Below are 25,590 nucleotides of genomic sequence, written 5' to 3' on the forward strand. Positions count from 1 at the left end.
GTTTGATGGCAGCCTTGTGCTACTGTGTAGCAATGCTCTTTCCAACCATTGCTATTATGTTGAGGTAGCAGCTAGAAATGCAGTCATACTGTTTATCAGTTTCGTTAAAAAATATGGAAATGTTTAAAGCCGGATTTTGCTGATATTCAAATGTTTCTTTAGTAGTAGTTCCAGTTTGAATTGATGTTGTTTAGATGACAGATTGGTGTATCAATAATTGCTAAAAAAAAATCTGATTTCTGGAAATATTGCTGCAATCAAGATATGTATGTGTATAAATAGTTTTTCTTAATATTACAGATAGAAAATATAAGGTTTTTAATCAGGAAATATCATTTGCCGGAAATAACTTGTTTTTTATTTACACTCCACATGTACTTACACGGGACTAGCAGCTTTACAGTCTTACTGTCGTGTCCCAGCTCGTTGTCTACCTCACACTGATAGTCTCCAGAGTTCTCGCACTATACTTTACACATGAAGAAGTTTATTTCTCTGCTTTCTTCATAAGACTGTATGTCACCCATTGTCCGTCTGGTCAGCTCCTGACGGTTTAATCCCATGAGCCTCATGTGAGGTGAGGACATCCCGGTGGCAACGCACGACATGTTGACGTTAGAGTTCTCAGCAACGGTCAAGGTTTCGTTGTCCACAGCATTTAACATGTAACTAAGTATGGTTGGTGGATCTGATGATACAAAACATTACATATCACTTTTTTCTGAAAAATCTACAGAAATTTTGCATTAAAACATCCTCTCTATTATTAATGTGAATATTGATGAAAAAAAATCAGTTATACAGTCTGCTATGGTTGTGTTAAATTGATTTAAGGAAAACGCTAAATGATAAACAATAGCATTTACACTGATTTTTCATGTTTTGTTTTCAAAATTTGATTTGCATTGATAGAAGCAAGCATTTAAGGAAAAGTATGTTTAATCATTAACAACATTCTTAGAACGAGGTGTCTTCTATCCTGCCATCTTTAAATTAGAATAAAAGAATTTATTAAACATCTTGTCAATCAGACAGCACAAGTTTTTGGAAATCTGTTACCATGTGCCTATAATACTATCAGGACATTTGTAATTAGTTTTTTTTGACTAAAACATTTCCATTTAAAAAAAAATAAACAGCTATGGTTATAATATTATTAAATCAAACTGAGATGCTTTACTTACGCTTCAAAGATATTCATTTGACGCCTAAGTATTTTTCTCTAAAGCTTTACTAAAACTTTACTAAAAAAATCGTTAATAGTGTATTACACTGAACGAATGACGGTAAGCTTGGTAAAATGATGAAAGAGGCAGCCGTGGATCATTTGCAAACGATTTCGTTTCTACATAACATATGTATGGTCCATCATCAGATGCAGGCTTTGCTGCTGTAATCGTTAAATTCATTGTGGTGCTGCTAGTTCCTCCAAACCATTTGAAAGAAGCAGGAGGTGGGTTGCTTCTAGCGATGCACATAAATGTAACATCATCGCCACGAGTGACAAGACATACATTCGAAATATGCTTCTCATATCTACACTTAGTAGAATTTGAGATAATCTCAATTACTGGTTTGTCTGCAAAAAATAAAATGCAAATTGAATCATGAAAAAAAGAAAAAGCAAAACCAAAAGGTACATTTACTGAACTTGGCTCACAGTTCATAGCTAACAGATAAGACAACAGTTTTAACTAATCGTTGGAGCTCGTGTACAAAGAATTTTCGAAAACCCTTTTAGTAACATTCCTCTTTTTTATTTAAATAATTTGTTCTGTCGTTTGACGATGCCTACAACGATAAATGCTCTTGAGAAGGAAATTTTTGAATAATTAATAACTGATTAACATAGTTTACTATATCAAGTAGTTGACTTGTACTGACAGCAGAGAACAGTTACATTTCATTCAGTTTACAAAAGGAGCACTGTAAGTAGACTGCTCTTGCAAGTGAACTTTTCTGTATCCATCAAACATAAGTAATATTATAACTACTGTACATTTTTGTTCATTTACTACTGAACACTACCACTACGTTCCTTTTTCGTGCAAGAAGATTAGGCCTTTTCCTTTTAGAAACGAAGATGGCATTAACTCTTCATTCGCAGTGTTAAGTTTTTTTTTATTAAGATAAAGCCCCTGTCGCAATCTATGCCTATTACTTAATTTTATTATATTTTAAAAGTAAAGAATCTTTTTTAGTTTGTTTACTAACAAACTGAAACCCGGAAATTGTATACCCGTACAGTTAAAATGTAGTGCATGATCTAATAAATTCTTTAAGTTCATTTTCTTCTCTTTCAGATAAATAAGCAAGCGCCATTGGGCTTAGGAATCAGTTGATTATCTTCTAAATCTTTTTGTGCAGTATACGAACTTAAAATATCGCAGAGAAGAAGTACATCGATGTTCATTTAGTGCGGTTCACTTTACTTAAAAAAAAAAACAATGAACAAAAACATTGTTATGCAATTATCTGGTCAGTTTGTCAGCTTATTATTACTTACAGTAAACTTGTAACATTGTAGTGTCACTGAATATGAGTTGTTCTCGTGTTATCTCCATAGCTGCCTGCACACCCCACTAGCATTCCATTGTGCTCTCTCGTCACATTGTCAAAGATCAGGAACTGACCAGAAGGACTTCCACCTGCAGTTTCTGGCCAAGAGTAGTTAGCCACAGGCTTTTTTGACTGTGTTTTCTCACACTTCAGACTTACGTGTTGTCCTTCCATGAATGGGTATTCAGTAGATGATTCAACAACAACATAAAGAGATGTGGTTCCTGAAAATAAGAAAGTGTGAACAAGAACGAGGAAAAGAATCAACCACGCAGGCTGAACTGTATTTGATTTCTATTCACTAATTAATGAAAGAACTAAGTTTCACACTAAGAAGTGTACAATTTCTCGATGCAACCGATACGCATTCTTGCTAAAGGATGCAAAAACACCGTGCATGTATAAGTAAAAGAAACCCTAAAACAGTGCTAAAGATGCCTTGAAGTATTTTAAACTAAGAAGGTAAATCATAAAAGGCATGTATTATTGTTCTAAAAGCGATGAAACATTTTCTCAACTTTGATATCTCTGTAGTTCAGATCAAATCTGAACTCATCAAAGCAGCTCAGCTCATTTGTAATGCTTTTTTTAAAGTTCTTTTTTAAATGTTATGCATTACAGATAAAACATTGTTTTGCCGTAATGAAACCAAATTGGATAATAATAATAATAATAAATTTACGGCTCTCCCGTTTGCACATTTATATAGCAAAATATATATATATATATCGTGAAAGTGCTCTTTCATCTATTTGTATCTGAAATGGCTGTTTTCATGTCTCAACTCATCTGCTTAATTTATGCGGGTGATATATATTAAAAACCTTTTGCAACAATGTAAGTAATTAGAAACTCTTACTATTGCTGCAAATAACACCAAATTCTTCTGTATTGCAGTTGGCACTGTAAAAGATAGGTTCCACAAGACAATTTTGAATCCGAGTCTCGTTTACTGTACAGTTCAGATCAACTTCTAAGACGCCTCTTGATTCCCGTGGACCAAACGGCGAAACCATGTAGTCATTGCGCTTTCTCTGGTATAAGTAAAACATATTTTAAAATATTTAGTTGTAATTGATGATGGATGATGGATGTAGTCAATGCCACACAGACTCAAATGAATGGGCACATCAAGGCAATGAGTAGCTACACGTGTAATGCAATTCGTTTGCTGTTTTTAAAGTGAATTAATTGACTTAGGTTTATAAAAATAGACTCACGATGGATAACCAAGTTGTCTACAGATTACTTTGGCTGAAAGTCTGCTGAAGCTGCCACACACACCGCTCCACACACCACCGACTTTGATTTCCACACGACCCATGTTTTGGTTGATTCGACTTTTACCAGACAGACGAAGCTGGTTGGCATCTAAAATTATAATGTGAGTTGTTATGTTAACATTTTAACAATATTTTTTTCTCCGCAAGGTTGGCATGCGTCATTCAACATATAATTTCTACCCTTACGCGCACATGGTCAGCACTAACTTTCGTGAGTAGCAGAATGTGTGTGTGTATCTGTGAGTAAGTACACGTGCTTGTAAGTCTCATTTTCACTTTTCTCTATCTCTCTACGAACGTCCTTCCACTTAATCTTTTATTCAAAGCTTTTCAACAATTTCTTTAAAAGAAATATTTCGACATGTAATTTTCTGAATTCCTTTATGCAATCAAACAGCTTGAAATAATATCGTATCCTATTGTTTGGGCTTCATTTCGACACATCAGCAGGATTCTGTCTCGAAAGTACTCGGTGTTTTTAAAAAATTAAATCTAGCCCCGGATATCACGAAACCCACTCACATTCGAGGTCATCCACTCACATTCGGGGACTGGATGATCCACAGGGAGAACGATTGTCTCCTTAACTTGTCAGACACTGACCAATCATAACCCTCGGACCGTTTTGGTGTTATCAACACTCGACATTGCTCACTTTAAGGGCTCCTCTGCGCCTACCGCATAGGAATGCTGTAACCAGTGTAGTGTCTTAGTTTGTAATCCTGTGCGAAATTAATACATATATAAAGGAGGCAATACTGAAACTTTAGGACTTCTTCCGTCATCGATTACTTCCCTTTAAAGGCTGAAAAAGTCATCCAATCAGGTATTTTCTCGTGTTAAAAACCCCGCGAAGGTTTGTTTACTTGAGCGCCAGATTGACTTTTGTTGCCGGTTACTCGATTTGACGTGGATTTATACTCAAACAACAGAAAATGAGACGAAAACAGTTTGCGAATTATCTAGATGTGAACACATATCACAGAGCATAGGTATAAAGAGGCTGCACTCTGGTAGCATCACGTTTCGAAGGGACGCAACTGCATCCCTAAATTTCTTAAGTCAGGACAAAAAAAAGAGGGCAGTCTCTCTATATCTACCCTCTCTGACCAGCATCACGTTTTAAAGGACGCAACTTTTCTTAACATGTAAGGACCAAAAAGGAGTGCAGCCTCTCTATATCTACTCTCTCTGCACATATCACCTGTAATTTTCTCTCTTCGATTGCTTACAGTCGTGCACAGTGTTACATACAAACGTTGAATCTTACTTCACTCTGCCGTTTGTGGCACCGGTCATCGGTACCTCTCCGAACTTACTCCCATCTATACATCAACACGACTTCTTAACTCATCTTCTGACACCATAGCCTATGCGAGACCCACGAAGATAAAGACCATGGACACAGGTCGTTTTCCTACCAAACCCATTAACTTGGAACCATCGGCCTTCGTCACTCTGATTCTTTTACCACCTGTAAGTTTAGACTTAAGCTACACCTTTTCAGAACAACTTCACTGTGACCCTGTCCTGACCCTCTGTGTACTTTGTACTTTGTGTATGAATAGCGTCTGTACTAGGAGTTAGCTTGTCTGTTATATGCTCATATGGGTGCATGGTTGTGTATGATTTAGCCTATATATTATTTATGTAAAGCGTTCTGAGCAAATCTTTGAAACGGCACTATATAGGTCATCATCATCATCAATCAATCCATCATCATCATCATCATCATCATCATCATCATCATCATCATCATCATCACGGGAAGCCAAACGTGAACGGAGACAAGAAGAGCGGAAGGTGAGTCACTAGACTCAATGTGCACAATCAGATGTTTTAGGCGGCCAAGAATCATGTTACAGATAGTTAACTTTCTACTCTTCCTGTAAAACCACCAAACAGTTATTTATTGTTAGCAAACAGTAAGTTAGAAAACTAACTGTACTAGATAGTGTTTGGACTCATTAAAGTCATTAGCACCAGAACTGACAATTTTCTAGCTTCATTCTTAAAAAAAGTTTTTACAACCAAAGAAACAACTCCAACCCACGTGACACGGCACCAGATATTGTAGAAATATTAAATATTTATTGTTAAAATGTTTACAACCAAATAGTAGGTTGTTTAAAGCAATCTATAATACGCAAGCGGTCTTGGTCCTGACCTGACAATTCACTTCAAACATCAACAAAAGCAGACATTCCTCAGAAGAGGATTATGCACTCAGTGTAGTGGGCATTTTTAAGGTTCCGTGCGTGTTTTCGAGATCCATCTAAGTAGCTGCCTTAAGAGGTAGATTATTTTTTAGCAGGTAAAGAAAGATCCTTCCTTAAATGAGGAACTATAAACACATTTAAAAGATGGAAAACGTTACCAAAGAAAACGTGTGAATTATCATCGCTTGATTTTTTTTATATAAATAAATGCAATTAAAAACCAGAGAAAACTATTTCGATAGCCCTATAAATATTTAACATGTTTTTTTTTTGAAATCCCATTGATATTTTAACAATAACAATATAGAGACAAATTTCTTACTGAAATTGCAAATGATGCCGATGTCTTTGCTGTGCCTACAACTGTGGTTGTACAAACCACTGTGTTTACAATCCCACAGCGTTGTCTCTGTGCCGTTACAGTCGAGGTCGCTCAGCAGAATTTGTTGCTCATCGCTGCCAGCGCCGAACATGAAGGACTTAGCATAGACTGCTTTACCACTGTATAATAAAGAGTCAGTCATTATAACATAATTACATTATGTAAATATTGTTTTTAACTTAGAAGTACAATATCTTTATAATTCTATAAAAAAAGCATCCTGAGTTCTTGGAAATATTTTAGAAATATTAATGTATATGCTTGTTGTTCATTTTAGCTTTGACTGTCAATACATATGTTATTTACCATCAGACACTTTTTCTCACGGTGATTTGACCCATCACCATTATAATTGGGTCTGAGTACTACCAAAAAGGTGATCATCTGGTGGCTAATTGAAGCGATAGTAGTTTGAAGCTCATTTTTTTCTAAAACCAAAATGATGATGGTTGATTTATGCAGGTTTGTAGGTTTCAAAATATACAATGGTCCTTGATTTGAAGTGGTTTTCACAAATATTAAGTGAAATTTTGGTGCACTATCACTTGGAAAATAAATAAATGAATGATGATTATGAGGAGGAGGAGTAGAATTAGACTTAGTATTAGTAATGCTGCTGTTGTTTAAGTGATTGTGCTTTTAAGAGAAAATCTCTTTTACATACAAAAGTACTCAAATGGAAAGTAGAAGGTAATGAATATTATTGCAGAAAAATAGATAACTAGCTACAGCTAAGAAGAGATATATTATGTAAACGTACAGTTTGATAAATAAATTATAAGGCTAACACAAAATAGAAAACAAAACTCGCTGTCTGCAAAAAAGTATATTTTTAGCAAAATCCCTTTTTCTTTCTTAACTAGTACAATTTAAGAATTGAAAGTAATGCAAAGAGAGAGAGGTTTTTTTTCAGGTGTAACGACATTGTTGTCTGATGATTACATGCTTGTGTGTGTATATATAATTATATCTAAAACACTTAAGCGCATCTTTTAAAAGTTTTTTTTTGAGTGGCTTAACCTACCCTTCATGGTTTTACAGAAAAAAGTAATGGGACATAATAAATTAAAAAATAAAAGGAATATTTTACTCGTAAATTCGTAACATTTTGCAAGCCACAAGAGCCTCTTCCCTTCCAAACTCATCTTCACACACTGTGCCCCAGGTTCCTTCATGTACAATCTCAAGTCGCCCGGCCTCTTCTGTCCCATTAACCAAGCGCACATCTAAACAATTTGGTAAAAAAAGCATACCTTGAATTTTTTGCAAGGAAAATATCAATAATCACAAAAATAGCAGATTTATCACCAAAACAGGTATGCAAACTCTTTCACTCATATGCATATGTATGCACAAATACACTCTCGAGCGTTCAGGTGCACGGAACCACACACACAACTAAGGAAAATAAACAGTAAGTAAAATCAGGCTTAATGGACAATTTCACAAAATCTAATGCCACCAATATTCTATCAAACAATAAGATAACAGTTATTGCGTTTATAATAGTAAAATCAAAAGATGTCACGTGGAAATTTTTATATGATTTAAAATCGTTCACAAGAAGGGTGATGTTGGGTGTATTGAACAAAACACATACCACAAAGGTAAAGAGGATGTGTCTACCAGTAGAGATACTTGAGAGGGGAGATGACTTAATGACTTTAGCAAGTGAAGCGTGACTAGGTGACCAGCGGAGGTATTGGGAAGGTGCAATGGTTTTTCTCTCTTTATAAATAACTTTTACTCTGTTCTACCTTCTTACTAACGTGAGTAAGCTTTATGTAAATCACAAATTTATTATTATTGTAATAACATTTATGTATATATATATATGATACCCATACATATTTGCCCAACCTCGTCTTCCTAGCAAAGCTACCAAATAAATAATATATTTAAGTTAAGGCAGTGATCGAAATAGACAAATATTCCAATGAGTAGTTTAAAAATCAAACGTTTTAATAAGAAAACGAAGAAAACAGCCGAATTACAGGTCCCTGTTTGACAGGTCCATAGCTAGTTTGTAAATCTAATGATGTCGAACTAAGAAATTTACTTACCTTTAACTGAGTCTGGATCGGTTGAAACAAACAAACAAACAAACAAACAAACAAACAAACAAACAAACAAACAAACAAACAAACAAACAAACAAACAAAAAAACAACAACAACTGAGGCCTATATCAATGGTTGGGCGCCTAGCGTTCTTTGAGTGGTAGCTAAAAGATCTCTTCTTTTGTCTTTACATATAATTGGCTCTACATTTCGCTGTCAAATGACTGTAGATAAGTAGCTGGCATTAACGTTTGGTCCCTGATTTATTTCGTTCTGCCTAAATGACTACACAAATGAGAAGTCCATTAATACCATTGGCAGGTTTACCAAGCTGTAATAAAAAAAGCAATGACAGCTTGGCAACAGTCCTTAAAACTTTTGTATTTCAGATCCTTCCGGATCGAGCTCTTGACCAAGCCCGCACTTGCTGAGATTAATCCCGGCATACGCCTGTCAGCCCCTAGCCTACAATGATGGCAATATACTACCAGTGGTCGACTCGCGATGTCAAGCACTGCGATTCCACAATTAGGACAGGACAGGAAAAATTACTATTATAACAATGACGATGACTCAAATGATAACAAAGACAAAGATGAAGAGCTTGCAGAAAAGTTAAAACAGATTACAGTTTCATGTCCTGAGGCAATTAGCATGACCCGACCACGCAATCTCCTAAGTGACTGCTTGCCTACCACCTACCGCAGTCCCTGTCACAATAGTTTGCTAACAGTGTCGTCCTGTAAAACTGACGAAAACATAGTCGTCTCCCCCGTCATACTGGCAAGCATAGCAATCAGCCGAATTAAGAGCAACAGGAGTTATTTCTTCTACTAAGCAGATTCTCGTGATCTGGTTGTTGTGTCGCTCACAGAGGACACATACATGATTACTGGCTGTTGGCAAGTTCGTTCGACCTCGCACAGGCCACGTACCGACACTACCTCGGCATCATAAACACCCCTGTAGTCTCCAAAACTCTAACAACCTCTCCAATGGCTTGCGTTTGTTTTTTTGCATTTTTCCTCTGCTGGCCACATACACCTAAGCAAAAATTTTCAGAGACTTCCACAATCTAAAGGGTTGGAAGTCCACGCGGTTTTATTTGTCCGTGCGAAATAGTCATTCCACTTAAAGGGAAACATCACAACAGGTCGAAAGGGACTAGGGGCTACTCTAAAACAAGAAGCAGTAAACGGCCGCTCATTTGCGATAAGGGGAATGTGTTAGGTAAAGGCGGAAAGCCCTTAACCTAATTCTGCGATCTTACCTATTATCCCAAGGATTTGCATCAGTTCTGCAACAAAAAAACGTTTACAGTTAACTAGCATAAATTAACATCTTTTTATGTAAAAATCATTTTGTACTACAAAGTGAGTGGAGACAAGTGGTACATAATGTTTAATCAGTTGTGTTTAATGCAAAATATATTGTTGTAGTATGATTAATTGATGAACAATATTTTATTCTGCTTATTGCTCTATTGGACATAGTTCGAACTGACCATCATGCACAAAAAAGTAGAAATAAAATTGATGCTCCAATATAGATCCGGCGACCAGCAGGAATTAAAATTTGATGAATGCTGACCACTGTGACTGTACTGTTGAGTCAATCAATGGACAGTCGTTTACTATCTAAAGAAAGGATTATTTTGGGAACAACACAGAAAGGGTGAGTACACTTGATGATGATGACTCCATGCAGTAAATTTTCGTGTGTACAGCAAATACTTACAATTTTAATGGCATATTGTCATAAACATTACGAGAGTTATTGTGTTTTACGCACTCTTTGTGTCTATCAAAAATATTTTGTTCTTTCTTTCTGCATGCTGGAGTAAGAGTTTGAAGATTACGATGTTATTATCCAATTGAATGTTTTTGAATTTTTTTAATGTGTGTCAGGTGCAAATATTTTGGCACTTTTTAAATAACTTTAAAAACCCTGTCTGGGTAGCACAGCAATCAAATAAATAATATAATCAAGTTTAGACTGTAAAATGTGATTGAAGTCTACAAATAAATATTCCAATACGCAGAATTAAACGACGAAAACACAGTCGCACTACTTTTGTAATGGAGTTATGATTTTTTTTTTTACCATAGAGGTCCATGGCTAGTTTGTAAATCTATTTATGTCGAACTCAGAAATTAACTTACCTTGAAAGCTCACACTTTTGACTGAAACAACAAAAAAAAAATTAGCTGAAGCCTACATCAGTGGTATGCGATTAGCGTTGTTTAAGTGGTAGATAATAGAACTCACTTGTTACGTGTAATTCGCTCTACATTTCGCTCTCAGATAGCTGTAGATAAGTACCTGGCATAAACTCTTAGTCCCTAATATTTTTCATTCTGCCGAAATAAGTACAAAAATGACGAGTCTCAAAATACCAACGGCGGGCTTAGAAAACTGTAATACAAAAGCAATGAAAGATTAGCAGCAGTCCCTACAGCTTCGGTAGTTTGGGGTTTTTTTTCGGTGAATGGGTTTCACGTCTTTTTTTCCAATTGTTATAGAACTTCTGTTAGTACTTTGATAATAATTAACTATCATTTATTCTACTAAAACATCAGTTCATATTCGCAATGACGGAAACTGAAATGATTTATTTGTCACTAGAACTGCATTTAAAGTGTGCTGAATAGTGACTGATTGATATTGTAATTCATGTATTTTATTAGTAGTGTGGATTTTGCCTCTTAATTGCAGTTCGCATGTTTTGTACAATGGCTTACTTCAAAATAGCTATTTTAATGGATTTGTGGTAAACCCTCTGATGTAACATGAAGCCTAGTGTACAACATAATCTGATTAAAGGAAAAAACCATACAAATTAAAAAACAACTTACCTTCAGGGTATACACCATTTAAAGCTGAAATGAGAAGGATAATTAGGTACCAATTTGTTAAAGACGTTTTAATATTATTGATGTGACAGCATAATCTACACTTAGTGAACTAGTCCTGTCTTGCATACAGCTCTATTCTTTAAGAAATCAGGATGTAAAGAAATGGTTTTACACCTGTAATCAATGTGCCGCGCCTTATTCTGCTCAAGCGCAAAAGAAAAAACAAGAACAGGAGTGGCAATTATATTCCCCAGGGGCCGCATGAGAAATTGGGATGGTTTTAGAGGGCGGGACTAATATAGTTAACTCAGTTTTACCCAATACTGTATATATACTGGCTGAGCGGGCCACCGGGCGGGCCGGTCAGAAACAGGAGGCGGGCCGGCCTTTGCCCAGGTCTGCACTAGAAACTAGCATATCTACCCGTTCCACTGTTTTGTTGCCAGCTTGTTTTTTATATATAATTTTATAAAATTTATCATGGTACTCCTCACTTTTTATTTTTTAAAATACATTTACTAGTTTTAATGACAGTATATATGAATGTGCCACAAGACGCAGTATGTCTAGTTTGTTTATCAGTTATTCATTATGTGTGCAAAAAAGGTGTTCCTCTCCTAAACACACACAAAAAAGCAGTTTCGTTTCAGTAAAATATGTGATGACTCCATGCAGTAAATTTTCGTGTGTGCAGCAAATACTTACAATTTTAATGGCATATTGTCATAAACATTACGAGAGTTATTGTGTTTTACGCACTCTTTGTGTCTATCAAAAATATTTTGTTCTTTCTTTCTGCATGCTGGAGTAAGAGTTTGAAGATTACGATGTTATTATCCAATTGAATGTTTTGAATTTTTTAAAGTGTGTCAGGTGCAAATATTTTTGGCACTTTTTAAATAACTTTAAAAACCCTGTCTGGGTAGCACAGCAATCAAATAAATAATATAATCAAGTTTAGACTGTAAAATGTGATTGAAGTATACAAATAAATATTCCAATACGCAAAATTAAACGACGAAAACACAGTCGCAATACTTTTGTAATGGAGTTATGATTTTTTTTTACCATAGAGGTCCATGGCTAGTTTGTAAATCTATTTATGTCGAACTCAGAAATTAACTTACCTTCAAATCTCATACTTTCGACTGAAAGGAACAAAAAAAAATTAGCTGAAGCCTACATCAGTGGTATGCGATTAGCGTTGTTTAAGTGGTAGATAATAGAACTCACTTGTTACGTGTAGTTCGCTCTACATTTCGCTCTCAGATAGCTGTAGATAAGTACCTGGCATAAACTCTTAGTCCCTAATATTTTTCATTCTGCCGAAATAAGTACAAAAATGACGAGTCTCAAAATACCAACGGCGGGCTTAGAAAACTGTAATACAAAAGCAATGAAAGATTAGCAGCAGTCCCTACAGCTTCGGTATTTTTTTTTTTCGGTGAATGGGTTTCACGTCTTTTTTTCAATTGTTAAGGAACTTCTGTTAGTACTTTGATAATAAATAACTATCATTTATTCTACTAAAACATCAGTTCATATTCGCAATGACGGAAACTGAAATGATTTATTTGTCACTAGAACTGCATTTAAAGTGTGCTGAATAGTGACTGATTGATATTGTAATTCATGTATTTTTATTAGTAGTGTGGACTTTGCCTCTTAATTGCAGTTCGCATGTTTTGTACAATGGCTTACTTCAAAATAGCTATTTTAATGGAGTTGTGGTAAACCCTCTGATGTAACATGAAGCCTAGTGTACAACATAATCTGATTAAAGGAAAAAAAACATACAAATTAAAAAACAACTTACTTCCAGGGTATGCACCACGGAAAGCTGAAATGAAAAGGATAATTAGGTACCAATTTGTTAAAGACGTTTTAATATAATCGATGTGACAGCATAATCTACACTTAGTGAACTATCCTGTCTTGCATACAGCTCTATTCTTTAAGAAATCAGGATGTAAAGAAATGGTTTTACACCTGTAATCAATGTGCCGCGCCTTATTCTGCTCAAGCGCAAAAGAAAAAACTAGATCAGGGGTGGGCAATTCATTTTCCCAAGTGGCCGCATGAGAAATTGGGATGGTTTTAGAGGGCCGGACTAATATAGTTAAGTCAGTTTTACCCAATACTGTATATATATATATAGTATATATACTGGCTGAGCGGGCCACCGGGCGGGCCGGTCAGAGACAGGAGGCGGGCCGGATCCGGCCCGCGGGCCGGCCTTTGCCCAGGTATGCACCAGAAATAAGCATATCTACCGGTTCCACTGTTTTGTTTCCAGCTTGTTTTTTTAATATAATTTATCATGGTACTCCTTACTTTTTATTTTTGAAAATAAATTTACTAGTTTTAATAACAATATATATGAATGTGCCACAAGACGCAGTATTTCTAGTTGGTTTATCTGTTATTCATTATGTGTGCAAAAAAGGTGTTCCTCTCCTAAACACACACAAAAAAGCAGTTTCGTTTCAGTAAAATATGTTTATAATCAAACTGTTCCTAAAAGAGAAGTAGTATATGGTAACAAACCGGTTTTTTTCCTAATTCACAAGTTTCTGTTTGCAGTTTCTCAGTGAACGTATAATGATGATGATGACGACGACGACGACACAATGACAATCACCATCGTAATTATAATAAAATAATCGCTTTTGTAAACTGTCTACACAACTAGATATTCACACACATAGGCGATTTTACTGGACAAAGCGTTATAAGGCCAGGTACCGGTCGAAAAAAAACATTTCTTTCAGGGATTGAATGGATTTATTTGTAGCTGCTATTTAGCTCTTGAATGAAGTTTCAAAAAATGGTTTTACTGCCCTTTTCACGCTATTGGTTGCCATGGAAACAAAAATAACGCCTAAACAAACAGTTTAAAAAGCACAAAACTTAGTCAATTTTGTGAGTAGACTCGAAATTCTGCTTGAAAATGATACCTATAAGACAGATCTACATGTCTATGGGAAAGGAAATGGACTTAGTTTTTGTTATAAATATCTTTTGGGGTAAAAAAAAAAATTTTTAAATTTGAAAGCATTTTGATTTAAAACCGGTATAAATACCAAACTACTAAATATTTCTTTAAAAATCCCGCGTATAAATGTTTTGATTTGCATGAAAAACATTTCAACTTAATTGCATGTATATATCTGTTGTCGATAAAATGTTTTGTCCTTTTGAAGTAAACAGTCTCTAGCCAAAACAAGAAAGTGAGAAAACGATGAAAGAAAAACTGAAAGCTTGGTAACTACTAAACTACTAAAAACATTTTTAAAGCCCCCTTATCTAAATGTTTACATTTGTATAAAGAAACCTCCACCAATATTTCAGGTCTTTATCATTTGTCAATAGTGAGTTATAAGCTTTTGAAATAAAAACGCTTACTAAGATAAGAAACTGAAAAAGGCAAGGGAAAACAAAACAAACAAAAAAATTGTAACTACTAAACCACCCTTAATGTTTTTAAAATCTCTCAGTGATATGTTTAGATCTATAAAAAACGCTCAACTAAATTTTAGGCCTGTGTCACATGTTAATATAAAGTTATAGGGATTTTAAGTAAACAAACTGTAACAAAAACAAGGAACGGAAAAAGCAAGAACAGAACGTTAAAACTTAGTAACTTTGTTTTATATCAGCCGTCCATGTAATTTACCTGCTGAATAAAAAATTAAACCATCTTTCAATGTGTTACTTTATATAACTTTAACATAACTAATCAATTCATTTTTTGTTCACTTTTAGAAAAATCAACATGGTACCCACATGTGAACTAGGCTTTAGACAAGTATACAGCAATAAAATGATGTTTGAGAACATTGAGCTACACAGTTATAGGTTTAGTTTGTTATATAGAAGTTCTGAGTCCACTAGCTTCATGTTTTTTCCATCCTTGGTCTTTTGCTAACATTTAGTAATGCTGTTTCACATATTCCTTCCACTTTTAGTGAGCAGTAATGAGCAGTAAGCTGATATAGCCTCATTAGTAAAAAACACTCTCATCTTTCTTAGCCTTCAGTTGCAGGGTGATGGGATGAACATGCAATATTATAACAGTAAAAGTGTTGTTATAGATAAATAACTAGCTAATGTTTTATTATTATTTCAGCATGCATCGGTGTGGAGCTAAGCTTTGATGTCGTTTGATGCTCTACAGTCTACATCATACTAGGTACAGATACCAAATATTTTATCATAAAAATCTACTTCATTTACCAGGAATTCTACTAGAATTAAACGCATATTAGTTCCTACCGCTAAAACAATTTAGTTTTCTAGTCTAAATAAAATGCTAGACGCAAACTACAATAAAAAGCAGTATAGCTATGAGTGTACTTACGTCCTCCTTCGACAGGATTGAGCAAAAGGCAAGCAACCAGTACCAGAAACATCATGGTGCTGAATGCGCGTGTGTAGTAACAATGACACTATTCAAAGCCCAGCAGACGACAGAAAACCTTGCAGATAAGCATTCCGAGCGTGCGTGCCGTGTGCAAAAGAGAAGCGCTGGTTTGAGCCGGAAATGCTATTAATAAGACTGTGTAGTTCCCTGGCGCAGCCATGTATCCGTCTTAAGGCTTTGAGTAAAGCTGCACATCCTGACGATATTGTGTGTAAAATGATATGACAAAAAGCTCTTTTATAATTAAATTTACTTTGTAATTTCTTCTGGTAAGATTCCAAAGACAAGAAAACATTTATGCGATGTACTGTACTTTCAATGCTGCAACGCTGGAGGGAGGGGTGAAGTCTCTCATTCTCTCCACTTTGCGAGTTCACAGTTCACGCATGTGTCAGTGTGGTATCCCGATGATTTTTCTCTGGAAGGGCCTCACCCGGCTGTAGCTAATCATTTATAAAACTCAGCCCATCTATCAAGCACTGCTTTATTACTGACGAGATTTTGTTGTTGTTGTTGTTGTTGTTGTTGTTGTTGTTCTCTTACTTCATTTTGCACTTAAGCACACACACAAGCGCCACTATTGGACGAACCGCCCACTTAACACTCAACAAGCAAACGTTAACCAAGCTAGCGTGAATGATAAGTTACACCACTATATACTCATTTTTTTACCTAGCTAGTCGAATACATGATAGACTTAGTACTACCTATTGGATAGGCAGGTAGTCATTCGAACTTACTACACCTACTACGCCTTCTCTGTCTCGCTCCCGTTTATTACGCAACAGGCAACAAGAAATGCCAGTACTTTCTATTACCAACCTGTGTCCGGCTTGGTATTCGAATGTCAACATACATCAACATGTTTCTTTGTGTTTTGCCGAACCCTTAGTTTTTTTATTTTTTGGTGAATTTAATTTTAACTGTGGTTTTTAGGTTTCTTTATTGTCTAATTAAAAACATTTTTCTTTTTAATATTTAGTTGCAGCCTACATGCCTTAATATCTCTCTAGTGTTTTTGAAATTTGTTTTTGAAACAAACTCATCCTCTCTCCGAAACGTCCGGCGTCGAAACGTCCATCGTCGAAAAGTCCGTGTACCATTTACACCATGTCAAACATTCCATCTATCTATCTATCTATTCCTCTTTGTGCATCAGGTTGCACATAAGGCCTCAACCAGAGTCCGCCACCGATGTCGATCGGCTGAAACCCGCTCTAGGTGACCCCATGTCCAGCCCTTTCCTTCATCTCCCTTTCCACTGTTCTTCTCCAAGTTTCCTTTGGGCGGCCTCGTTTTTCTTCGGCCGTCTGGAGTCCATCGTAGGGCGACTCTGAAAGGCTGCTGTCTGCTGGCGGAGCACATGTCTCAATCCATCGCCAACGCCTTTCGTTGAACCTGCGTGGTGTGGACTCGGTTTCACTTCTTCGGTGGAGTTCTTCGTTGGTGATGGTGTTTGGCCAAAAGATGTTAAGTATATGCGCCTGAGGCATCTGTTTTGAAGACGTCGAGCTTGTTACTGATGGTTTTGGTCATTCTTCCAAGATTCTGATCCGTAAAGGAGTGCTGATCACATTTGACTTGAAGATTCTCAGCTTGATTTCTGGCTGATGTTTTTTGCCTTCCATGTGCTCCTGAGTGAGGCAAAGGCTGACTGGCTTCGCCAGTCGGGCTCGAATCTCCACCTCCGCATCCCATGTTTGACATTTGGACCCAAGATAGGTGAAACTGTCAAAGTTCCTCAATCTCTTCTCCATTAGTTTGATGCTGTCTTGGACTCTGGCGTTCACTCTCATACTGTTAGTCTTTTTTTGTGCTGACCTTCAAGCCAAGGTTTCCAGCTGTTTCTGAGAAGGCCTTTGTTTTTTCCTGCATGTCTTGGGGCGGTGTGACAGCAGGGCAATGTCATCAGCAAAGTCCAAGTCTTCCAGTGCTGTTGTTGCTGTCATAGTCATGGTCCATCTGAGCCCTCTCCTCTCGCTGTCGGTGGAAGTCTTCATGATCCAGTCCATGGGCCAGGATGAAGAGGAACGGCGACAGAATGCAGCCCTGCTTCACCCCGGTACTGACGTTAAAGGGGTCTGTGAGCTCCGTGTTCACAGACAACCTGGGATTTGAAATCGCTGTACAGCATTGCAATGACCTGAACAAGTTTTGCAGGGACTCCGTAATGCCTCAGGATCTTCCATAAGGACTCGCGGTGGATGCTGTCAAAAGCCTTCTCCAGGTCGATGAAATTGATGTACAGCGGTGTGTTCCATTCGTTTGCTCTGCTCCAGAATCTGTCGCAGAATGAAGATGTGTTCGGAGCAGGATCGCCCAGGGCGAAATCCTGCTTGCTGTGGTCGGAGGTCTTTCTCAAGAGTTGCCGTCAGTCTTGACAAAACAATCTTGCTGAAGACCTTGCTGGTGAGGGAAAGAAGTGTTATGCCCTCCAATTATTGCAGTCTCCAAGATCTCCTTTCTTGGGTAACTTGAAGATGAGCCCTGTCTTCCACGCATCAGGGACCTTGCCCTGATTCCCAAATTTGCCTGAAGATTTCAGTCAGCTTGGGAGCTGTCACATTCACGTCTGCTTTCAACATCTCTGCTGTTATTTCCATCTGCCCTGGTGCTTTGCCGCTCTTCATTGTCTTGACTGCTGCTGTCACTTCTTCCAGGCTTGGTGGGTCTGTGCAGATGTCAAGGTCTATAGCTGCTGGCTGGATGTCTGCAAGCTGAGGGGGATCTGGTCTGTTCAGAACCGACTCAAAATGCTCCCTCCAGCGCTGTAGTTTTCCTGCCTCTCCCTCGACGACATTACCGTTCACGTCTTTCACTGCACATCACTGTTCTTAAACCCGTTGTTTAGCTGTTTGTTTATCTTGTACAGTGTCTTCAGGTCATTTTTACTTGCTGCATTTTCTGCTTCATCTGCCAGTTTCTCTATGTGATATCTTTTGTCGGTTCTTGTCATCCTCTTTACCTCTTTGTTCAGTTTTGCATATCTTTGTCTGTGTTGTTCCTTCAGGCGTTCAGATCTGGTGCTGTTGATTCTTTGTTTGGCTGACTTTCTCTTTCTATCTTCTTTCCATGTCTCTTCTCTGATCCACTGTTCTTTCTTTTTCCGTTGGAAGCCCAGTATTTTCTCTCCTGATTCCTGTAAGACTCGATTGAAGTCGTCTAAGGTCATCTCTTGTTGGTCTCCTAGTGCCTGGAACCTGTTCTTTACTTCCATAGCAAAGGCCCTTTCGATGACTGGATTTTTTAGTTTGCCAGAGTCCACTCTCTGCTGACGTGCCTGTTTTCCTCGTGATCGACGCAGCTTCAGAGAAACTGTGGCTATCACAAGAGTGTGGTCACTGGCAACGTCTGCTCCTCTGTAGGCTCTGACATCTTGAAGTGAGCTCCTCAATTTTCGGTTGATGATGACATGGTCTATCTGGTTCTTTGCGATCCCATCTGGTGATGTCCATGTTGCCTTGTGGATGTCTTTGTGTGGGAAGAGTGTGCCTCCAATCAGTAGGTTGTTTTCTTCACAAAAGTCTGCCAGTCTCTCTCCGTTGTCATTGATGGTTCCGATTCCATATTTGCCCATGACATGCTCCCTGCAGGTGTTTGTCACTTCCCACCTTGGCATTGAGATCGCCGATGATGAGCAACATGTCGTGGGCTGGAACGCTTTCTGAGGCTGCCTGGAGCTGATCGTAAAAAGCATCCTTGTCTTCTGCCTCAGAGTCATTTGTTGGTGCATAGCAGGCTAGCACTGTCAGCTTGGTGTACTTGGAATGGAATCTTGCTCTCAAAAGCCTGGGTCCATAAGGCTTCCATTCCAGCAGTGCCTTTTCCGTTTTCTTGTTGAGGAGTAGAGCTACTCCTTCAGAGTGCTGAGCGTCTGATCTTCCTGAGAACAAGATGGTATGTCCTGACGCTAGTCTCCTCTTTCCCGTGCCGGTCCATCTGACCTCACTGACTCCCAGGATGTCCAAGTTGTAGTTGTCAAACTCCTTGACTAATTGGAGCATCCTGCCAGTCTGGTACAAGGTCTGGACGTTCCAGCACCCCCACCCTCAACTTCTGCCTCGGCTTCAGTAAATCCGCTGTCGGGGCGCCAGCTCCCTTTCGGTTTGGCTGTGTCGTCCGTCATTAGTCCAGTCTCCTGGTGTGCTTCATTACCTTCGCCATCTGTGACGAGTTCTCTGGTTTTAGTTTCTGTAACATGATTTTTTTTACATGGTGGGGTTGTTAGCCCTACCACAACCTATTTTACCTCTAGGTGAGGTGTCCACCTTAGTCGCCTCTTACGACATGCCTGGCTGGATGGCAGGGACCCTATTCTTGCAATGCTTGCTAGGCAAGCATACCCCGGGGTCCCACAGGGGCAAACATTCCGTAATTAGTCAAATTTTGTTAAGAAATTTTTCATTTTGAATTCCCATGGAATTCTGTTTTAATTTCAGATCCACCATCAATCGTAACATTTATCCTTAACGGCCAAGTCGGTCCAACTGTGACTGTCAGTGAGAACTCTAACGTTGACATGGTGTGTGAGACACACGGGAGACCCAATCCCAGAATGCTGTTCATCACTGACAAATACAATAAGGTTTTGATAGATAGTAAACAGAATGGAGTGCAGCTGTTGGAAGGAAAGGGAATAATAACGACGATCTTAAGAAAAGTTCAATGTGAAGATTCTGCCGACTATAGATGTGAACTTGAAAATAGTGTGGGAAGAAGTAATCAGTCCATCCGACTTCTCGTCCAGTGTAAGTTGTTGGTTTGTTTTTTTCTTAAACTTAACTCCACTTAGGAAACTTTATTTATAATAACATCTCTTTGAATTTATCAAGTAAAGACGAACAAACAAAACTTTTAAAGACAAAATCCTTGCAATAAGAAACACAAATATTTAGCTGCCTTTACAGATAACTTTGCATTTATGTATTAAAACAGTCGCTTGTTTTGAAAAATCTATTGATCATATTTTATGACTAAATTACTTCTATAAAAGAACTTACTTATTATTAAAATTTGTGAGTAATTAATAACTTGTAATTCGTTTCTAGCTGAAAATTTCATTTTTACAGGTTCTCCCAGACTAAAAGGTTTTAACGCAAAACTGCCATCTATAGAAATAACTAATCATAAAGGAAACCTTAGTTTTGAAATGACAGCATATCCAGCACCTCGGGTGAAATCCATTGTACATCACGGGTCAGCCCTCAATGAGAAAATCCTATCAGTTAAAGAGAATGTTCAAGTTAAATGGGGTGCGGGACGATTTGCACCTGCAGAGTAAGGGTTGAAAACATGAGTGCAGTTCATCAAGGTGTTTACCAGATTGTCTTCAGCAACAATCGTGGAGAAATATCTTTTAATTTTACCGTAAGACTTAAAGGTAAGTCCTTCCGAACCTCAATGAAAGCGTGAAACATATTTTCATTTAACATTTGTATACTGCACACTTACTCGGCATCCATATGTACAACATCACAGACTCTATTTACTCTTCACTGAAGGTTGTCTTACTTTGAAATGTTTCTGGTTTTTAGAAGTGCTGTGTAAGCTACAATTAGTTCATTCGGAAATGGAGAATTACTCTACATTCTGTGAGTATTGTATGCTTAAACTTTGGAAAGTATAAGCAAAGTTTTTATTCTGTACACAATTACTAGTTAAGTTAAACCTTATAGTATGTTTATATAAAAAAGTTCTAAAGCTTGTTTTGTTGACTGGTAGAAAAAGTTCTTTTTGATATTCGTTGTCGTCAGAGGAACTAACACAGGCTTTGAAAACTCTGACTGCAATGTGCAATGCTGATATGTTATCAGAAAGAAACAGTCGACAAGAAACATCCTCTCGTCTTCCTAGAAACTTCCTGTTTTCGACTCTAGCATTACATAGAAGTCCTACACGTTGTCTCTCTTCTTCTTTTCCTTGCTCGCTCAATTCGTCATCATTAGTTGTGGAACTTCCCTTACCTTTCTTTTTCACTTCTTTTAAATGATGATGATTTCTGTTTGTCAACTGTAGTATAGAGTTCTAGCATAGCATGCATTTGATGCATAATATACAGGATTAAATACTGAGGGCATGAGTCAGACTTATCCGAGTTTTTTTATTTAGCAAAACACAAGACAGATTTGCAGTATGGCGTTTGTCGAAATTTATCATTACAAGAGACTTGAGTTCCTATTCACTCAGACACACTTTGATCGGCCGCCATTTCTGAACCACGTTTACAGGAAGCAGCTTTGGGCGCGGACAGATTTTTCAAACTGATAAATGTTACACATGCTGAGATGACTATTTTCCTGATGTTGGCTTGTGTGTTGTGGTGTTTTTGACTGTTTAGAGTAGTTGATGAAAAATGCAGTGAACTGAATACCTTCCTTTGCAAAACTTGCTCTCTCTTTCTGCATTTCTTTTTTGTCCTTTTTCTTATAGGTCGGTTTTGTGTGACTGGTGTATCGTGGCTTTCTGTTATGATATTTTGGTCATTTGTGCATAATTTTTAAATTATTTTTATTAAATTTTCCATTCGTAATGAGAGACTGTCAAGTAGCGACGGGACCTCTTTTTCCTCAATTTTCTCGAAACTAGCTCTTTCTTCATATTCAAACATATCATCAGATTTAGAGTTAAAATTTTAAATCAAAGGTTAAAAAAATACCCGAGAAACTTCATCGATTTAAACTTTTACCTGACCTTCACAAGACGGTGACTGATGCTGAAAACTCATACGTTTACATATCATGCGTTGCCACTGGGAAGCCCCCACCTCATATGTTTAAAGTTTATGATAATTATGACATTCTCATTAACATTATTAACAAACATACATTTATAAATTGAGCAACTTTTCGAACAGTATTGTTAATGGACCTTGCAGGAGATAAATGAGCATGCAATGATAGCATTAGAAGCGTCGAAATCTGAAATGTGGAAATGTTCCAACAAAAAAGCCGTTTATTATTTACCCCGAAATCGCTAGACATTTGCATAAAGCCATGGTTTATCAGCTAGTGCACATTCAAACTTCCGCCAAGATTCCTGCTGATGTTTCAAGCCTGATATTCTGCATTGTATTCCTCTCTTTCTCTCCCTCACACACACACACACACGAACATAAACTTTATGAAACACCAACTGTTAAAAATTTTCCCCTTCCTGTCTATAAACAGTGAATTTCTTTTCAAAATTCTCGTTAGCATGGGTGAAAGCTGTTTTAAATAATTCTCCTTTTTGGTGAAAACTTCATTTTCGGATACATGACATGAGCACATTATCGTGCAAGGGTGAGTTAGGCTGGTGGAAGGTCTTTGTGATATTTGTAACCGTCAGAGGAACTAACACAGGCTTTGAAAAATCTGACTGCGATGAGCGATGCTGTTGTGTTAGCAAAAAAAAAAAAAAAAAAAAAAAAAAAAAAAGAAAAAAAGCCGATGAGACACATCCGCTTGTCTTCCTAGAAACTCCCTGTTTTCGACTCTAGTATTTACTTAGAAGTCCTACGCGTTCTCTCTCCTCATCTTTTCCTTGCTCTCTCAATTCGTCATCATTAGTTGTGGAACTTCCCCTGCCTTCCTTTTTCACTTCTTTGAAATAGTGAGGATTTCTGTTGGTTAACTGTAGTATAGAGTTTTAGCATAACATCAATTTGATGCAAAATTTACAGGCTTTTGTGCATGAGTTTTAGTTTTGTTGTTGTTGTTGTTAAATATTTCAGAAAGTGTCACGTAGCGACAGCACATCTTTTGCCTCAATTTTCTTAAAACTTCTGTTTTTGTTTATATCCGAACCTATTATCAGATTTAGAGGTTAAAATTTAATAAATGGTTAAAAGCCACTTACAAACTTAATCGTTTAAATTTTGACTTAACCTTTACACATTGTGCATGAACTTTGGGATTTTGAAGGGGTGAAAATAAGGGCTGTGGGCTATCCCGCTCCTAAATGACCGAACGCCCATAGGGCGTAGCCTTTAAGCGCTTATAGTGACCCGTATGTCGGACTTTTCACTCCGCCCTCTGACCTCTCGCCCGCATTTGCTGACCGGCTGTCGGACTCCACACTCGCCGCCCGATGGGTTTCTACCTGCAACAACCGCTTTGGTCATCTCACTCTTAGGTGAGAAGTGGGCCCTAAAATTCTGTACAATATTATAACATGAATTATTCATACCAGTTGAAACTGTCTTTACAATATCGTGAATTCTTGTATTAGTTTAATTTAATTTCTATAGTTCAGCACGTATTGTCGATTTGTTGCGTGCTACTTCCGCTTTGTGCCATGTGCTCGTTGTAGGAAGATGCCGCATGGGTAACACAAGGTATTTTATGTATAAATTCTCGACGCAAAATATTAGTGTTTCAAACAATCCTTATAATTAATTGACCCTATAATAGTTCCTAGCAATTTACCTCCTATTGAAATTTGAACGCTCGATCGAGTATTGTAAGATAGATTATTGTAATCGGTTTTTTTAAATGCAGACTTTGGTTATTTCACTTTCTAGGAAATGCTGAAGATCGGGGATCGTGCTTCGTCCAAGCATTGTAAACATGCCGACTACAAAACAGTCAACAGATAAGGCTACACATTTCTTAGTCATTGAGAACAGCAAACAGTATTCCTGACAGAGTTAAATACATTAGTGTTTCAGTTTGGTAAAATGTGTTTTATATACTTTTTTCTTTCATATAAAGTAGTCCAGTTTTATAATATTTGCATACTTTTACAATAAATGTTTAAAGTGTGTTGTATTGTGTTTGCATTCTGCAATTATAATATTTAAAATAACATTGTTGTAAAGCTGTTATACATTTTTGCAAACATGAAGACTGACCACAGCTACAGTTTATAGTTAAACACAATGTAAACACAACCAAACCAAGCTCATTAGCTTCAAATTTCATCTATTTGAAACTTTAGTGATAACTTCAAGTAATCTTTGGGCAATGTAGGAAATATATTAGAAAAAGAGACAACACAGGCTGCAGATTGTTTCTGTATGAATGTGCACACACATGATAAGATAACAGTAATTAGTGGTTTTTCATGAAGAGTTGTGACAATGCCATAAATGAGCATGTTCTGTAGGATGTCTAGGATGCTTTACTTTATTTGTGAAGGATATTCAAGATCCTGGAAGGGTTGTAAGAAAATCAACTGACATGGTATATGACGAGACTGGTTATTCCCAATCTGGAATGAGTGGAATTATAAATTGCCAGCGAGGGAAAGAAGAACTAACATATTTCATCACTCTGCATATCAAACAGGATTATTGCTGTACCAGTAAGTGTTTTGAAGTGGCTTCTTAAATTGCTCCTTTTTTATTTTGTGAGGTTAAGTGCTTTATTTTGCAAGGACAGAGATTCTCGCAGTGAGTCTGACTGGGTTTAGCTGTAAGTCAGTCTCACAAGATAAATGCTCCACTTTCATTTAAGTGTCCTGTCACTTGATAGCTTGTCAAAATTTTAACTTTTCCATTTTTAATGTTCCTAAATAGATATGTGGAAGAGATAGCATATCTAACCATACACTGAAAACTACTGACATTTCATCAATACATGAAAGATGTTGCTACTCATAACGAGATAATTGTTACTACAGAGCATGCTCTTTTAGTCAAAATGCTTCTTTGAAGGAATAGTGTGGGCAGCCAGGTAGAAATTGTGGTGCTAGTTATGTAGGGCTAAGTGTGGGATACTGAGAGCATACTTGATTGTTTTTTTGGTTTTTTTTTTTTCAAGTCAATATATTTTCCTGTTTGGTTTGCATATGACCCTGAAGTAGACTGTGGTTTCATGTACAAATGTATTA

General features: G+C 37.2%; 2 protein-coding genes across 2 annotated transcripts in view; both read right to left on the reverse strand.

The window, feature by feature from the left end:
* Positions 1 to 25,590, reverse strand: part of LOC112569307 (soluble scavenger receptor cysteine-rich domain-containing protein SSC5D-like) — a 155,680-nt gene that overhangs the window by 47,049 nt on the left and 83,041 nt on the right. The gene's annotated exons all lie outside the window — the stretch shown is intronic.
* On the reverse strand, positions 1,278 to 15,818 carry LOC112569329 (lysyl oxidase homolog 3-like). The gene is made up of 12 exons (XM_025247104.1): positions 15,718 to 15,818; positions 13,174 to 13,197; positions 12,485 to 12,505; positions 11,358 to 11,381; positions 10,665 to 10,685; positions 9,773 to 9,799; positions 7,534 to 7,669; positions 6,384 to 6,562; positions 3,780 to 3,930; positions 3,419 to 3,593; positions 2,507 to 2,783; positions 1,278 to 1,579 (listed from the first exon to the last, which is right to left on the reverse strand). Exons 1-10 carry the CDS (start codon positions 15,770 to 15,772, stop codon positions 3,533 to 3,535), a joined length of 699 nt encoding a protein of 232 aa, XP_025102889.1. The 5' UTR covers positions 15,773 to 15,818; the 3' UTR covers positions 1,278 to 1,579; positions 2,507 to 2,783; positions 3,419 to 3,532.

This window comes from Pomacea canaliculata, linkage group LG7, assembly GCF_003073045.1.
Source record: "Pomacea canaliculata isolate SZHN2017 linkage group LG7, ASM307304v1, whole genome shotgun sequence".
NCBI classification, from domain to species: domain Eukaryota; kingdom Metazoa; phylum Mollusca; class Gastropoda; order Architaenioglossa; family Ampullariidae; genus Pomacea; species Pomacea canaliculata.